The following is a 17,590-nucleotide window of genomic DNA, read 5'->3' as shown; positions in this document are numbered from 1 at the left end:
ATTGGTTTGAGTCCCACCCTCCAGAGAAGGAGGAAAAAGCATGCTCCCTCCTCCATGTTACAGCCCTTAAGATATTTGAAGATGACTATCATATTTCCTCCCAGTCTCCTCTTTTCCAGGCCAAACATACCCAACTCCTTCAATTGTTGCCCATAAGGCTTGGTTTCCAGGCGCTGGATCATCTTGGTCGCCCTCCTGTGCACACATTCCAGCTTGTCAACATCCTTCTTAACTTGTGATGAATAACCTGGACAGGTGTGGTACGACCAAGGCACAATAGAGTGGTAATATTACTTCCCTTCATTGGGACACTATACATCTGTTGATGCAGCCAAGAATAGTGTTAGCTTTTTTTGCTGCTGCATCACATTGTTGACCCACTTTAAGCCTGTGGTCCACCATAGTTGAACTCACTGGGACTTTTGCCCAATGATGCTTTAATAAATGCAGCCTGAAAAATGCATAACCATAAACTCAGGGCTGGGTGACCTTGAGCCTGGGTGTCTCCTCTCCCTGGACCTTGGGAATTAATAATAATCAAGAGTATATTTCCGCATGTGGTTCATGTACACCTCAGTGGTAAACACAAACAGCCTCTTCAGATTACTAGCAAAGTACACAGTTTTAAGGGGTTTGCCTTCCTGGAAGGACTGTCTGCCTAAAGAAAACTACTGTCTGAATAAATTGCACCAAGCAAGAGTAAATCCAGGAGCCTGTATTTTATGTTCCTGTTAAACACAAGTAATGGCGTTGTTTGTTTTTAATGGCCTCTGCCAGATAAAACCCAGAAACATCTCTCTGTCTTTCTCCAGCTGCAATTATACGGAGGATGGGACATTAGCATCCCCTTTGAAACGGCTTGTTTCCTGGGTGGTTGATTTGAATTCATACGGTTAAGCATCTCTCCAATGAAAGTTATAAAATAATATTTTAACGAAACAGTTGGAGCACAGGCGTGGTCCACTCACTACTCAAATTGGGAAAGGTCGGTTTGTAACGGTTTGCTGTTGGATAAATTTGGAAAAAACCCTATATGGTTGCAATTAATAAAACTGTTACTTGCTCCCTCCTCCCGCTCATAGCGGTTGATTTGGAATCATACAGACCTCCCCCCCCCCCCTGCTCTAAATTTAGGACCGATGCCTCTTATTCAGGCTCAGAGAACTGCAGGGAGAAAATATGATATATGATTGCTAACAATGCACAAATCTCTAGTGCACTCAACAGCCCGATCCAATGCGTTTACTCGAAGGTAAACAGGTTCGGAGGAGCTTTCTTCCAAAACTGAAATTTAGGCAGGTTTTCTCGGAAGTAGCTCAGCCCTAACCAGGTCTACTCAAAAGTCCTACTGGATTCAATGGGGCTTGCTGCAATCCGAACCCCACTTACCTTGGAGCAACCCCATTGAATTCAACAGGACTTCTCCCTGGACATGATTAGGATTCGACTAGCAAACCTGTGCGGGTTTACTTGGGAGTAAATGCCAACTTCGGAGTAAAGGACCTCGCCGGACTTTGCACCTGAGAAGGCCAATCAAGGACAGTGTTTCCTCGATTCAATCCCGGGCAAACGGGACCCTTTTCCTTGGCATTGCGCCTTGGAATTGAGACGGTTTGAAGGACCACGATCGGAGCTGTTGCAATTCTCCACCAAAATATGGGCATCGCCCGCCCCCCTTGCGGGGAAGGCGTGATATATTGAAGCAACCCGGGTTTTGGAGCCTGTTGCACCGGCTTTTTTCAAAATAACATGAGGAGCAGGTTGCTTCCAGTGCCTGGCCAGTGACACAACTGGAGTAGCAGCAGCCGCCAGTAAACAGAGCAAAGAGGGGCCGAGCGGCGCTTATTTTTTTGCAACATCTTCTCTCTCCTCCTCCCGCGGCCGGCCGTTCGTCTTTGAAATTAAAGGGAAAGCACGGCGCGCATCAGCGGCGCGCCCAAGCTGCTCGCGCCGCCGCCGCCCGGCTGCTGCTTCTAGTCCTGGGCGCGCAGCGGAGCGCAGGCGCCGCCCCTGGAGCTGCTGTTCTCCCTCCTCCCAGGAAGGCCGCCGCGAGAGGAGGAGGAGGCGGCGTGCGCGGCTCTCGCGTCTCCCTCGGGTCGAGGTGCCTCGCCAGGACGCGGCAAGCGAGCGCAGCAGCCACCCGGGGAGCCGACGGCGACGCAGAGAAAGCATGCCTTGCGCCCAGGCGCCCGCGCCCCGGCCGCCTCGCCGTGCCCTTTAGCCGGCGCTGCTGCTGCTGCTGCTACTGCTGCCGCCAGCGTCCCGAGATCGCGAGCTCAGCCGAGGCAGGAGGAGCTGCCGGGCTCCTTGCGGGAGGAAGCGGCACCGCGCGCCGGGCCGCCTGCAAGCAGCTCTCCGGGAGAAGCTCGCTCGCTCGCTTTCCGTGCTGTTGGTGCGGGGAGCGCATTAGGTGTTGGAGAGAGGGAGGAAGAAGAGGAAGAGGAGGAGGAGGAAGAGGAGGACGGCGGGGCTTGCCTCCCCTCCATTGACACAAGCGCACGAAGAGACAGAAGTGCAACAGAGACAAGGTGGAGGAGACGCGCTCTCGCTCGCTCGCTTTTAACCCCTCCGCTCCGAGCCCGAGACGGACGACTTTGCAAGGTTGCAGCAGCCGCCGCCGCCGCCTCCAAAACCGCCTTGTGCTTTTTTCAAAAAAATTCGGCTCGGTCCGTTTGCAACCGGCTGAGAAATCCCTCTAAACATGGCGAGTGATTCTCCAGCTCGGAGCCTGGACGAGATAGATCTATCAGCCTTAAGGGTAAGGAGGAACCGGGAAGGGAGGCAGGCAGGGGGAATGTGGGGGACAGAAGGCCACCCGGTCAACCTTTCCCCTTTCCGCTCCCTCCTTCTCTGCGCCCCCTTTTCACTGCTTGCACCTTGCCTCCTCGCCTCCGCCTCTTCTCTCCCTTTTACTATTTGAGCACGCGACAACTTTGCTGCTGGAGGTTGTTGTTAATGATAAGCAGCGGATATGGGTTGCCCATAGTCATTTTTTCTCCCTTTCCGGAATGTGTACTGATGTAGGCGCGTCTCCCTGCTCGGAGGAGATGGGGGCGCTTATGCATGAGGCGCTGGGGTTTCTGGAGAAAGAGGAATGAGCCGCGCACAGCTGTTTCCAGCAAGCCTCTTGTTATCTGTTTTAATGGTGCATTTCCTCCTTCCATCCCCAATCCACGGCTCTCCCTCTCTCGGGTGGAGGCAATGGAAGGGTGATTTAAATGGCAAGGTGTCGTCACCTTTTGCAAATTTGAAGGCTGCCAATTTGACACTTGCAAATCGATTTTGTTCCTCCCTTTCACTTCTCCCCCTGTAGAACCTACACAGCCTCCTGTATTTGGGGCGGAGGCTCACACGTGAAGGCTCTTTCCAGGCATAAATTGGTTGAGAGATCTTAGCTTGCAGCGCCGCAACGTTTCTGTTTCTCTTGAAATGCTGCCTTGCCTGTTCCAGAGTCCAGCGCCACTTTCCTGACCCTTAATGTTAAGCTTGTTTGCATACAACAAAAGAGCACATCTCTCTCTGCGTAACAGAAAGAAGAGCTGATATGAGGAGATAGAACATGTCGTTTTGTGCATGTCTATTAAAGAATCTTGTGTGTGTGTGTGGGGGGGGGGTTTGCTTTCCTAATAAGCCGCACGTAACCATATTGCTATGTGCATGCAGCGATGGTAGAACAAACTGGATTAGCGGCTGCTCCTCTGGTGTGAATGTTAAAAGACTGTTCCTAGTGTCCATTTTGATGATGATGTGAAATGGAATCACATGAACCTTTTAGTGATCTCTTCCAGTCCTCTTGAGGGAAACAAGTGAATCTCCTGGCTGTTGTAGCAAAAGACAGGCTACATGCATCATGTTATTATGGGGTGGGGAGAATTGATTAAATGCATTTTCTGTCACAGAGGAGTCAGCTTGCATGCATTCATTCTCTCCCTCTCCCTCCCTCCCTCCCTCTCTCTGAATATATCATAGATGCACGTGTGCACACGAGCTTTCACCCACTGGAGAGAGAGGTCACTGCACGAGCAATGGCTTCTTGGCTCATTCTATAAATGGAGTTGGGCCATAGATGTGTGATCCTCTGGTGCACTTATATGCTAGGTATAGCATTCATCTCCTATCACCCCTCCCCCCAAAAAAAAAGAACTTCAGAAGGGCATAGGACTCTGCCTTATATGCCAAGTCAGACCATTTGATCATCGTGCTCAGTATTGCCTGCTTGTCTACTGTGTATGTACCCTGTGCTGATGGACAGTAGGGTTTCAGGCAGGGGCCTGGAGACCCCAGAAACTGAACCTGGGACCTTGTGCATGCAGATACAATAGTGTGCTGTTGTACAATCAGGCAGATGTGCTAGTTGTCCTTACTCTCCCTTTAAAGAAATACATATTTTATCTGGATTCTTCTTAGCCTGCAACATTTTTGCGTGTGTGTGAGCGAGGAGTCGAGAGGAGGACTTCCTGTTCTCTCTGGATTTCTGATTTTGATTCATTGGATTAGTTCTTTGGCCCTCCGGTTTGGTGTTCGTTTTCGCTGGCAAGAGCCTGTTAGGGGGCCTTGGTGTGAGGCTGGCTTTGTCTGGTTTCATCCCTGGGAATATGTGGAGGAGGAGGAATGAAAATGCTACCCCCTGGCATGTGCCAAGGATGCGTTTCCTTCACGGCATCTTCTTCACATCTGGAATTAGACCTTGTGATGCCAAGAAGGCTTCAGATTTGAGTCTCTCTCTCTCTCTCTCTCTCTCTCTCTCTCTCCATCAATTAAGTGAATGGACCAAGTTTTAAAACAACCCTTTCATTACTCCATGTCTTTGCGTGTTTGATGCTTGCTAATGGGTCTAGTCCAGGGGCAGCCAATTTGGTAGATGTTGTGGAACCACAACTTTCACCATCCCAAGTTAGCATACCAGTGGGCAGTCAACAACATCTGGAGGGCACCATATTTGTTACCCCAGTCTGGTCACTGGAATTTATAATAGAAAGGACTGGTGGGATTCTTCAATGCAATATAGCTCTGGTAATGTGCGATGAACGTTTATGTAGTTTTCGATGTGTGCTGAAGACACGCTTCTTGAACCTGGCTTTTGACACCTGATAAAAAATGTGTTTGTGTGTGTGAACTGATTTTAATCCTGGGATGATGATTACATTATTTGCTGTAGATTCAGAGTAAATTGTGGTTACAGAGTGAGATGAGTGTTGTGAGAGAAAAAGAACACACATTGTTCATTTTCCTCCCTTGCTCCTTGATGTTGCCCTTATGGCTCCATGACATAAGAGCACATTGGAATCTGGGATGCAACCAAATCTCAACAGAGCTAAATGTTCCCCTCTCCAACTTACCCAAACTCTCTTGTACTTCCATTCATTTCCGTGGCGTGTTGTAAAAGGAATAAATGAGAGGTTTGTGCAGCCTTGCACTTTTGTAGGCCGTATCAAAAGATATTTGTTTGCTATGTAATTTTCTTCCTATTTTTCCCCAGTTACTTTAAGCAAAAATGTGCATCTCATGCTTTGTATGTTTGTGATGCACTGCACCCTGCACCCACCCTATTGTTTAAGTTTCAAAGTAGATCATAGGGTTAGAAGGGGCCTCAAAGCTCATTCCCTCCCCATGTGGGAAACCCACTACTGCACATTGTCTAAGAGGTGGGCCTCCAGCCTCTGATTAAAAACTTGCAGCGGGAGAGAGTCCACCACCTTCCAAAGGCCTTTTGGTTTGGGTCCAGCCATCCGGAGCAACAACAAAACCAATTAGCTCCTTCATCTATGTAATAGTTATTTACATATTCAAAGATGGCTGTCTTATTGCCTGTTAGTCATCTCTTCTTCAGGCTAAACACATCTAGCTTCTTCATTCTTTCCTTATGGACTCCAGACTCCTCGCCATCTTTGTTCCCCTCCAGAGTCCAGACACATTCCAGTTTATGGATATCCTCATTAAATGGTGGTGCCCAGAATTGGACACATTATTCCAGATGTGGTCTGACCAAAGCAGAATAGAGCGGCGCCATTACTTCTTGATTTGGATACTGTGCTTCTGTGGATGACATTTCCTTCCTTCAGTGATATTTGAAGTATCCCTTGGAAGCAAGCTCATTCTTTAGACAAATAGGAATGCAGGAAACTTCTTTATACTTGGTCAGTCCATCTGTACACCTAGCTCAGTATTATCCGCTCTCAGTGTAATCAGTGAAACCAATGGCAGTTCTCCCACTGATTTTAAGGCATTAGGATTGTACATGTCCCGGGTCAATTTGATGGGAATGTGCCCAGAGCTTTTGACACTAAAGGGTGTGCGTCAAGTTGGTAAGTGACTATTTGCACTTCATTAAGCAGATAACTCTTCAAGAAGACGTGCATCTGTCTGACTGTGCAATCCTTGAAGGTCAACAGGGTAAGACTGGTCTTTGGCACACTGAATGACAAGATGCTCGGCTATGTTTACCTGAAGGTGTGATGTGTCTGACTTTCATTTGTGCAAGCAGATATACAGCCTTCCTTCTTCTCTTAATTACTCAGTGTGTTCAAAACATTCTGGGCGTTATAATGAATGGCCCACAATGTGGATATTAAGCCACCTTAGGCAGAGTTGGCCCAGTGGTACATCTTTTTCCTTCTCTCTGCTGGAGGAAATAACCTAGTGGTAGAGCACACCCTTTGAACATGGAACTTTCTGAATGTAATCCTTGGCATCTCCAGTTACAGGTGTTGATCCTTTTTCTGAGACCCCAGAGAGCTGCAGGTGAGCGAATACCCTAACCTGGCATAAAAAATACATTCCTATGTCCTCTCACTGCCAGTAAATCTACTAGTTCTGTTTAGAAAATATTTTTAATTGAAAGTGCTGTAGACTAAACCTGGGAACTTATTTATTTGAACCACAGTGCTCCAACCCTACTTTATTGGATGAAAATGCAGTTTTTACAAACAAATAAAACCGGGACCGGTATGACCAGTCCTGCCGAACTACTGACTTGAATGCCTTCAGAAGGAGGCCTTTGTAAAACATGGGCTGTCCCATTGAACTTTAGCTTGTCCTCCAGAGCAGCCATCTCCAACCTGGTGCTCACCAGATGTTTTGGACTACAACTACCACCAGATCCAGTTAGCACGGCCATGACTGCTGATGGGAGTTCGTCAGCCAACACAGCTTGAGGGTGCCATATTGGGTATGGCTGCTCTGTAGCATGGCACATCGCAGGTTTTGAACATGAATATAACGAAGTCAGCTGCTGTTGCATGTTTTGCTGCTGTATGTTTTGCATAAGGGATTTTTATCTGATAGTTCAATTTGTGTGGTTTGTTTGTTTTTAAAGGTATGTGCTATATTAGTCATAGCCAAGTTTATTTGTGTACTGCATTTCCCACAAATACATCTGTGCTCCAAGTGGTGTACATAGTATACTTTTCATCATGCATAGCTGTCAAGGTTTCCCTTTTTTAAAGGGAAATTCCCTTATTCCGAATAGGATTCCTTGCAAGAAAAGGGAACAGTTGACAGCTATGCACTATGTACTATGTACTATTGCTAAAACAATATAAAAGTAAGTGAATCAACAACGAACAGTTCCTTCGACATACAGCAACATTTAAGTGAAACTATTCAGTCACTCCAGGGATGTGGGTGGCGCTGTGGGTGAAACCACAGAGCCTAGGACTTGCCGATCAGAAGGTCAGCAGTTCGAATCCCCGCGATGAGGTGAGCTCCCGTTGCTCAGTCCCTGCTCCTGCCCACCTAGCAGTTTGAAGGCACGTCAAAGTGCAAGTAGATAAATAGGTACCGTTCTGGCGGGAAGGTAAACGGCGTTTCCGTGTGCTGCTCTGGTTCACCAGAAGCGGCTTAGTCATGCTGACCACCTGACCCGGAAGCTGTACGCCAGCTCCCATGGCCAATAAAGCGAGATGAGCGCCGCAACCCCAGAGTCGGTCACGACTGGACCTAATGGTCAGGAGTCCCTTTACCTTTTATTCAGTCACTCTACATTGATCTCTGATCCTAAACCTTGCGGGACATCTTCTGGAGAAGAAAAGGCTAAACAAATCTGGAGCGGAGTCCTAAAGATGGCCGGATGACGTCTTGTACACTTCCTTCCGGCAGCTCCTGCAGCCAAGCTGGTGCCAAACCTATTGATCTGCTTTCCTTTGGACCACATCAGCAAGGCTAGGGTGTGGGTGGGTGTCTTGTCGTCTGGGTAGCCCAGGACCTCTATACACACTGTCCAGGCTTGCTCCTCCGGGAGGTCACTTCAGTGCTGCTAATGCAGAAGTTAGACTTCACCCCTGGAGGCACACTCCATTGTCTCTCGGGAAGCAGCCCCAAAGCTGATGACATTAGTACGCAACATAGGAAGGAAACTGCCTTCTACTGAGTAAGACCAATGGTCCTCCTTGCTCAACATTGCCTAGCCAGACAGGGGTCTCTCTCAGCTGCATTTGGAGATGTTGGGGATCGAACCTGGGACATTCTGTGACCAAAGCAGATGCCTTGCCACTGAGCTGCAGCCATTCTTCCTCCCTGTCTTTTGTGCCTGGACCCAACGGAGCCAAGAACCCCCCTCATAATTCTCCTGGTAGCATTTCCCTTATGAAGGTTCTTAGAAATGGAGAGGTAGGGCCAGGACCATTCACTCCCTTGGTAGGGAGAACAAAATCTTATTAAATGATGGAGGACAGCAAGGAAATGAATAAATGGAACCCTGTGACCCATTTCAAGGGGAAAAACCATGGTCAATTCACACTTGCTTAACAACGTCACACTTTTCCTGGAAGGAGACAGGGTACTGACTATGGTTCTGTATTTATACATTGCAAAATCTTTTATTATTATTATTATTTCCCTTTAAAGTAAGGGAAGAATAGGCCTCTAATCTGTTAGAGTGTATAGATCAGCTCAACTAAATGCACTTAGCACTTTACAATAATTGTTAAAAGGTGCTGCCTGCGTATTGTGAAGCAATCCAATCATTTTGCAGAGCCTTGCAATCAGAAATCAATAGCACATTTGCTGCCTGAGCAGAAAAGCCTATAGCCAGGAGGAGTTTTGTAAGTCACAGAGATTTTTTGGGGGGTTATTAGAAAATCAAGACCCGTCTGTATGACTGCACATTAGGTGTGGGGAAACAGAGAAACGGCGTACGTCTTCAAATGTATTTTGAAGAAAGATGCAAAATCCAGTCCAAACAGAGTGCTTCGTTTCATGAAGCCCAACAGGAAACACTGACAGGAATTTGAGGGTTGAGATTTTTCCACCAGGTTTTATGGCTTAAGAGCTGGTTAAACAGGTACGTAGCCCCGTGAGTAATCTCCCAGAGTTCCCTGGGAAAAGGGATTGATGGTTAAGCCGCTCTGGGAATTGTAGTTCTGTGAGGAGGAATAGGGTTCTCCTACCAACTCTTGGCACCCGTAGCAAACTACACTTCCCAGGATTCTTTGGGGGTGGGGAAGCAGGCTCTCCTGGCGCCTTCATTATGTATCTTTAGGCACCAGGTGAAAACGTTTCCCGTAACCAAGCCTTGGGCTGATGGTTCAATCTATGGCCTTTTAAATGTGTTTGTGGGAGAGGAATCATTGGTTGCTGGGTTTTCTTTTGTTATTATGCTACATATTTTAATGTTCCATTATTTTAATGTTGTATTTTATTTTTGTTTTTAAGTTTGTAATCATTCATCTTGTTTTTATTATTGCTTGTAAGCCGCTCTGAGCCCGGCCTTGGCTGGGGAGGGCGAGGTATAAATAAAAAAATATTATTATTATTATTACATATTTTGTGTTTGCATTTTGTATTTTTATGTTGCAAAACTGTCTTTGATGATCTTCGCATGAAGGGGGGGTATATACATTTAATAAACAAATAAACGAAATGAATTGTATTGTTGAGGTGGGGCCTAATGCAGTGACAAAACAATAAAAAGAGAGGGGGGCCATGGGAGATGGTAGTGGAGCGTGACACCCACAGCACAGTATCTCGTTCTGTCCCTGGACTGAGACGCCGGATTTAATCTGCCCTAGTATTCCCAGTCATAAGGATTTTGAGGCAGGGAAAGACTTCTGGGAGCTCTTGCCAGTCAGAATAGACTGTTTGGTTTGATATCCTGTGAGGCAGTTCTCACCCCCCCCCCAAAATAATACTTTTTAAAACTTTCCATGCATGTAAAAACTGACTCATTCTCATTCACACATAAAACCAGAAAAGACCCACATCGTAATTTTATTGGTATTTTTTTAAAAAAATGAATATTTTATATTGTTTTATGTAAACTACTTAAGAGGTTTTTGTTGATTAAAGCTTAAGAGGCTTTCAGTTGATTAAAAAATATGAATCTTGTTGAATATCATTATATAAATTTCTCAGGTGTTGTTTGACAAAACTGAGACGAGAGATGAACCTGTTTAAATGAAGAATATGCCTGTATTTCTGAAATCCATTCAGTGGCTGCCAGCATTTCTCAAGCATAGGTCGGGTCCCCTCATGCCTGTCCCCCACGTGAGCTTGGCCTGACTCGTGATATTGAATTGTAGAATTGTAGCATTGGAAGGGACCCTGGGGTCATCTAGCTCAACCCCCTGCAATTCAGGAATCCTGCCCAGAGCCATCCCTGGGTGGGCTCAAACCACCAACTTTCTGGTTAAAAGCCAGATTCACTAACCCATTGCTCCATTATGCTTTGATTTATCCTGCCTTTCAGTTGGCATTCACAATTTTGCAGATTGCTAATGCTGAGAAATCTACTGTGTTTCCCCAACCTGAGAGGTGCTGGAACAGAGTTTTGGTGAGTTCTGGCTGAAAAACAAAACCCTGGGTGTGGCGACTGTAACCTAGGTTTAAGGTGCCATTTGGCAATTAACACTGCAGGCAACTTGTGCAGTGCTGTGGGTTTCTCATGTGCCGAAACTGGATGGCATCCAGCATTGCAAATGTGTATTCCCCTAGTCTATAAAAACAGTAAATTTTTCAAAGGCCATTTGTTTATATTATAGCTAATCCCTTCCAATTAAGATAAGGCGCTTGTGAGCAAAGCAGAATGTCGCTGTTGCGCCGCTGCCAGTGCTCCACCGGTTCCATTTGAATGGCAAATGCGTTCAAGATGGAGAAGATGCAGAATTAACCAAGGCATTGCATGCATGCTAAGTTCTTGCAGCGTTTACTCTGGGGTCGATGCCGTCTGTTCCCCTATTACGCTGAGGGAGATTAAAGGCGCACACACCTTAACGCAGAGCCCCTAGTTTGCAAGGAATGAACTTCAGGCTGTGTTGAGAGGTGCCAATTCGCAGGCCAATGTGGCCATGACCAGTGTGGGCAGCCAAGGCCAGGGGGTGGTGCTGACAACTGGGCCTTGACTGTCAATAGTTGCTGGCTGTAATTTTAATTAGGGCCCCTCTTCTGCTTTCTGCTGATGTTATGTTACCTTGGTTTGCAAGAATGCTGAACCGGTCATTAGAGGCTTTTCATGAAAAATTGTCTTTTCACTGTGGTGCTAACTTGGGTGTTTTTTCTTTTAAATGGTTTATAAATAGCAACAGAAAATAAATGTTTATGCATGCAGAAGATCTACAGACCACTTAAGATTAGCCTATATCACTGAAGGCTGGCAAAGCTGGCAATGGGTTCAACTTCAGAATAGGCGGCTTGGGGATTAAAGCCTAATGTGGGTATTCTCCCCCCCCCCCCCGTGATTGTGTACCTAGGCATTGTTGGGCATTTCTGCACTACCCAGAACTAACCTGTCCCTTTTCTCTGCTTACTATTGGCATGGGAAGTCCTGCTGGTAGTGCCGCCTCTGTGTTGCTGTTGGGGCCTTCTTAGTGGTGGCTCCCTGTTTGTGGAATGCCCTCCCAGTTGAGGTGCTTTTGCCTCTCTCGTTATTAATGTTCTGGAGGAATTTAAAAAGAACATTCAGCCACTGTTGAAGGGCAGTGCATGTTGTTTACCCATGTATTTGATGTCTGAAAGATACTCGACCTGGAAAGCTTGAAATAATTAAATGCAAGGGCGTGAGATGGCTTTTTAAATTAAAAAGAAATTGTTTTGTTTTGCCGCTCTGGGCTTCTTTGGAGGGAGGGTAGTGATTTAATAAATACGAATCTACCTAATGCCCTCAGGAAGGGAAAAACCCTGTGATCAAATGTCACAACCTTGTGCAAATTTTAGAACACAACATTTGCATAGAAAAGGTTTAAGGGTTAGTCTCCGCCATCTTGGGTTAAATAATCATTGGGGGAAACGCCCCTGCCTGGAATTCTGGAGGTGCCAGTCACTACAAAACTAATTGGACCAGTAGCCAGGCTCTGTGTACAAGACAGTTCTTGCCCTTGCTTTTCCTTCCTCCCATTATAGGCAGAAATGTGTAGACAGTCCCTTTGAGGATTCTGTTGTAGCTGTTTATTCTGTGGATGAGGCAAGCTGCTTTTCAACCAGGAAAGTGGATAGCCTCTTTGGCATGTGGCCTGCATCTCAAAGCACCCTCTGGCATTTCCTTTACTTCTTTTCTTCTGGGTCTTGGGGAAATACCCGATGGCTGAACGAGGTACCAAAACTGCTGACCTAAAGTGTGTTGCCTGGGAAGGTTTTTTTCCATTTGTGAAACAACATGGTCAGCTCTGGACAGAATAGAGGAGCGAAGCAGGAATTTGAGCCAAAGGTCTCTGCAGTTTTTAGAAGTGGTTCCTCATTATTTGGAGCTTGGATAATTAACCTAATTATTACTTCCTTTAAAGGGACAAGAAAGCTAGTTGGGTTTGCAGGCGAAAGCCATTTGACAAAGAGAGCGAATCATAATTCTGTTCATCCTTTGTGCCTTGGCTCTATTTAATTAAAAATGTTCCTAAAGCAGTTGCCATTTAAATGCTCCTTTTTTCTGATTCCCTTTTCCTCCTATCCAGAACCTGAGCATTACTTTCCTGTATTACTCACACTGTGCCACATTCAAGCTTGTTTTGCCAAACCTGTAGGTTCTGCATTACTAATAGCAATTTGGAGAGTTGGGCAGTTAAAATAAAATAAATAAATACATGAGGTGGCCATAGCTACAGCAGCTGGAAGAATGTCATATACCGTACCTTAAAAAAAAAAAATACTCTTAATTCTTCCACGTCGGGTGAATCAAATATAGATATTTTTAGAATTTTATTTCATGTGACGTGGCTAAGCGCTCTTATTAGCAGTGTAGACCAAAGACTGCCCTACCAGCCTGATTATTTGCTATCAGTATTGTAAGCAGCACATGATTCGGGTCTTAGACTGCTGCTCCCTTGCCATTGCAAAGCAATGTGCAAACTCATGTTCAGAACACAAGTGCACACCACTTCAACTTAGCGTGGTGGTGTTCTCAGCGCATGAAAACAGCATGAATTTGTTGCCCTGTTCTTTCTCTGTCTTTTTCAGAATAGTTTATATAGGGTTCCAAAGCAATCTCCAGTCTAGAAAACCATCTGTTTTTAATACAGAAGGTTCAAGGTTCAATCTCTGGCATGTCCAGGAGTCTCCTCTCTGAAACTCCATTGTTGCTGCCATTGTCAACACCACTGAGCTAGATGAACAAATGGTCTATATTGATAAGGCTGCTTTCTATGTTTCTATTTGGTGCTGGGCAAGGAAATTGTCATTGGGTACCTTGCAGAAAAAACTGGGCAGTTATTAATTGCCATATTTTAATCATTGGAGGTACTGTTGGTGTTGACCTTTAAGGCCCTAAACGGCCTTGGTCCAGTATACCTGAAGGAGCGTCTCCACCCCCATCATTCTGCCCAGACGCTGAGGTCCAGCTCCAAGGGCCTTCTGGTGGTTCCCTCCCTGCAAGAAGCCAAGTTACAGGGAACCAGGCAGAGGGCCTTCTCGGTAGTGGCACCCGCCCTGTGGAACGCCCTCCCACCAGATTTCAAAGAGAGTAACAACTACCAGACTTTTAGAAGACATCTGAAGGCAGCCCTGTTCAGGGAAGTTTTTAATGTGTGACATTTTAATGTATTTTTAATCTTTGTTGGAAGCCGCCCAGAGTGGCTGGGGAAACCCAGCTAGATGGGCGGGGTACAAATAAATTATTATTATTATTATTATCTCACAGCTGGAGGGCTTGAACCCCCTTGTGGGCAATCTTCCCAGGGCCACCTGTCTGTGGAGGGCAGTGCCACAGGCAAAAGCGGGTGGAGGAATTCATGTCAGTTTTGTCTTTGCACAACAGGCTTGTTATCCTGCACCCAGACAAGCAACTATTGGAGTTCAAGGACACATTCTAGCCAAGCAAAACCTTCGTGGAAGGCCTGAAGCAGGTTCAGTGAGGATTGTGGCCTGAGGAGAATTCCAGGGGCCGTTTAGAGAGGCCTGGGGGCCGTATTCAGACCTTAAGGCTGAGTTTCTCCACCACTGCTGTGTGGTTTGGGCCCACATGTAGCTTTATGAGGTGTGGTTGGTAGTAAACCAGGACAAGTCATTTCTATAGTAGCCCCTCAGTTTAGAATCCCCCCTCCCAGAGCTTCATCTGTCCCCCAAACTGCAGGCCTTCAATGGGACTGTCACTACCATACTATTTAATCCGCTTTTGGCTAGGTTCGATTGTCGCCTTAGCATCCACCCAATTTTTTTTTTTGTTCTTGCTGCTATTCTGCGTTGTCTGAATGGTTGATTGTGAGTTTTACCTTTTACCCAGGTCAGGGAGTGTGTGTATATGTGTGTGGGGGGCCTTTGAGCAGAGAGCCGCCTCATATTGTTTGTTTCATTTATTTATTGTCGAGCAGCATGTTCGAAATGGCATTACGATCACCCCTTCCCCCTGCTCTTAGTGCTTCTGGCTTTTTTGCCATTTTCTCCAGGGCAGCTCTTTCGGTAATTAATAACGATTAGCCGGTCCCAAGGCTCCTCTTCCCGCATCTCTCCTGCCTCCACCACATTCTGCGTTGGTATGTTCAAGCAGGTCGTAATGGGCAGATGGGATTCCAGGAGCGAAGAGAGTTATCCGAAGGGATGCTTGGTGGCCGATGATTGCTACCCCTCTCCCTCTCTTTGCTCAGTCTGTTGTCCCCCCAAACCAGGTTTACCTGCTGCTTAACTCAATACAAATACAGCTCAGGACAGTCGGCTTTGCTGACTGACAAGGAGATAATGGACAAAAGCAAATCTCCCATGCCGGGTACATTGAATCCAGTGCTCTTTTCTCTTGTCATAATGTGCAGAATTCACAGCCATAAAGTCGGAACTAATATTTTGTGAGCTTTTATGGGTGCCGGTAGTGCTGTAAAAGACGGGGCGGTTGGCAAGGACGAAAATGAAGCTGTGAAGGTGGAAACTGGCCCTAAACTGTAAAAAGAAGAAGAAAACTTTTATGACTTCTTTTCATCACCACCTCAAAACAGACCCTCAGTTTGCAGCAGGGTGCCTTCCAGATATTTTGAACCATAGCTCCCACCTGCTCCAGCAAGCATGGCCAGTGGTCACAGATGATGGGAGTTGTAGTCCACAATGTCTACAGGGCACCGCATTGCCTACCCTTGCTTGTACCATGGGATGAGATACCACTGTATTTTACCTGCATGATTGCCAGCTGCTTATCCAGTCCTGCTTGTGCCTTTAACATAATCTGCAGACATTATTACCACACACCCTGTGTTTCCTCACTTGATATTGTCCGCTCACAGAGCTTTGTGACCCACTGTTCATTGGAAGTCTGGTTGTGGTTTGAGAGGGCCTCTTTCACAGTGGTGCCACAATGGTGAAGCTCCACACCCCAGGAAACCTGATGGTACCTCTCTCCCTGTCTTTGTAGAGGGGTGTGTGTGTGTGTATGGCACATTTAAGACGATTCTTTCAATTCCTTTTGTATAATGGCCAAATTTCTGCAATGGACAGATTTCTGGGGGCTGTGCGTGCAAAGGTGCATAGAGTTTGAGGTGCATAGGGTTGAAAACATCCCAGTATTTCAGAAAACAAGTAGTCCCTTTTAGTCAAACAACATTTGTTGTTTGATATGAGCATTGCCCTTCATAAATACAGTTGTGCCGTGGCACAGTGGAGCTAAGGGTGGCAATCTCAGACCAAGACCACTGGGAGATTGTACCTTGTGTTTCTTGGGGGTGGGGTGGAGATCATCATGTCATGGGGAAAACAGCCTTATTTCTTTAAGAGATAACACCTGGGGGGCTGAGACAACCCCCTCCAGTCCTATTTCCTGCCAGCTCCACTGTAGGTTGTATTGCCAGCTGCCCCAGGTATGGCAAAAGAGAAGAGGTGGGAACACCATGTTGGAAGATGGATAGATAGATGATAGATGATTGATAGATAGATGATAGATGATAGATAGATAGATAGATAGATAGATAGATAGATAGATAGATAGATGATAGATAGATATAGATAGATATTTCCTTTGTTGTTCCTTGTCTTTTTATTCCTAGCTTCCCTTCCTCTACTCCTGCTGGGTTTTTGCTCTGTCCTGGCTCCGTAAATCTCCCCTTCCTTCCTCTTGGCGCCCATTTTTATTCCTTGGCCTTTAGTTTTGGGCCTTTTGGGGGGGCCTGTAGCCTTTTGGATGTTCTGAGGGTGGGGTGAGCACCTCAGAAAGGACTTCAACAAGGTGGGAAGGGCCTATTTTTGGAAAGCAGAGCTGTTTTTGGAGATGGATCTCTGCAGTCTTGTTGGAAGGGTGATAAGGAACTCAGGCTGCCTGGGCAGGGGGACCTCTTTCCTGAATCCAGCAGCAAGTCGTCGTGGCTGCGTAGGTTTGGGGGACCTTCAGTAGCCCCAGATGTCTGGTAAGCCAGAAAAGGGTGGAAGAGGAGAATGTTCTTGTGCTCGTATTCTGCTCTCCCGGTTTCTCACAGTCAATGGTACAGCAAACCGGTCGGGCTGTTCCCTGCTCTGAGTTTCATTTCCCACCGCTCATGAATTATTTGTCTTCTCTAAGGTGGCTTCCATCCTTAACGTTGTGTGTCTGTAGCTGTGATCCTTTTCTAACAGTTGCATCTCGTTCCCCATTTCTTGGAGTGCCGTGTTAACAACTGGAGATACAAGGGCAGGCTGCTTCTCAGGGTAGCAACTAAGGTTTGACTGGCCTCTGCCAGATGTCAGACTTTCTTTTATTAAAAAAATCTATATTATTGATTTTATTAAGGGAAAGAGAGAGAGCTGCAAACATAACAAGAAGAAAAAAAACAAAAGCATTTTGAAAAATTAAACCAGAAGTTGGGCATTTGGTGTTGCCATTCCCATGCAGTGGAACAATCTTCTGGCAGAGATTTGGCAACCACCCTTACTTTTGACTTTCAGAGGTCTCTTAAAGACTTCCGAATGTGACTAGGCCCATGCAGAAATATTTAGGAGGGATAGTCGTTTCTTTCTTTAGGGGAGGAAAATGTGTTCCAGTGGTTGGAGTGACTAAGTGTGGATCCAAATGGATTGCATGTGCAAAAGACTCCACTGGTTTGCTTTTTTTTAAGGTGTTGGAGGTTTTGTGGTGTGTGTGTGTGTGTGTGTGTGTGTGTGTGTGTGGAACTTGAAACAAGAGGCCAGAATTCGGGCTCAGAAGTTTATAGTGGTATTTATTTGCCCAGTGCATTCATACAAGTTGTCTTCTTCAGGAGCAATATGCTGTAAAAGCATTGTT

The 17,590-nt window shown here is 46.2% G+C and overlaps 1 protein-coding gene across 9 annotated transcripts in view; it reads left to right on the top strand.

The window, feature by feature from the left end:
• Positions 1-1,610: 1,610 nt before the first annotated feature.
• TNIK (TRAF2 and NCK interacting kinase) overlaps positions 1,611-17,590 on the top strand; it is a 291,911-nt gene continuing 275,931 nt past the window's right edge. For 8 of the 9 annotated variants that reach the window (XR_014564274.1, XM_083739146.1, XM_083739148.1 and 5 more), the window contains exon 1: positions 1,611-2,758. Coding sequence is in view for 7 of the 9 variants with exons in the window: in XM_083739146.1 (XP_083595272.1) it covers positions 2,702-2,758 (57 nt within the window). In the remaining 2 variants the exon portion in view is untranslated. The remainder of the gene's footprint in view (positions 2,759-17,590) is intronic. The other variant, XM_083739144.1, reaches the window with a different exon arrangement.

The sequence above is a fragment of the Podarcis gaigeae genome (genome assembly GCF_964106915.1).
Source record: "Podarcis gaigeae genome assembly, chromosome: 5".
In the NCBI taxonomy this organism is placed as follows: domain Eukaryota; kingdom Metazoa; phylum Chordata; class Lepidosauria; order Squamata; family Lacertidae; genus Podarcis; species Podarcis gaigeae.
The sequence above is the reverse complement of the archived record's forward strand: the minus strand, read 5'-3'. Positions and strand labels throughout refer to the sequence as shown.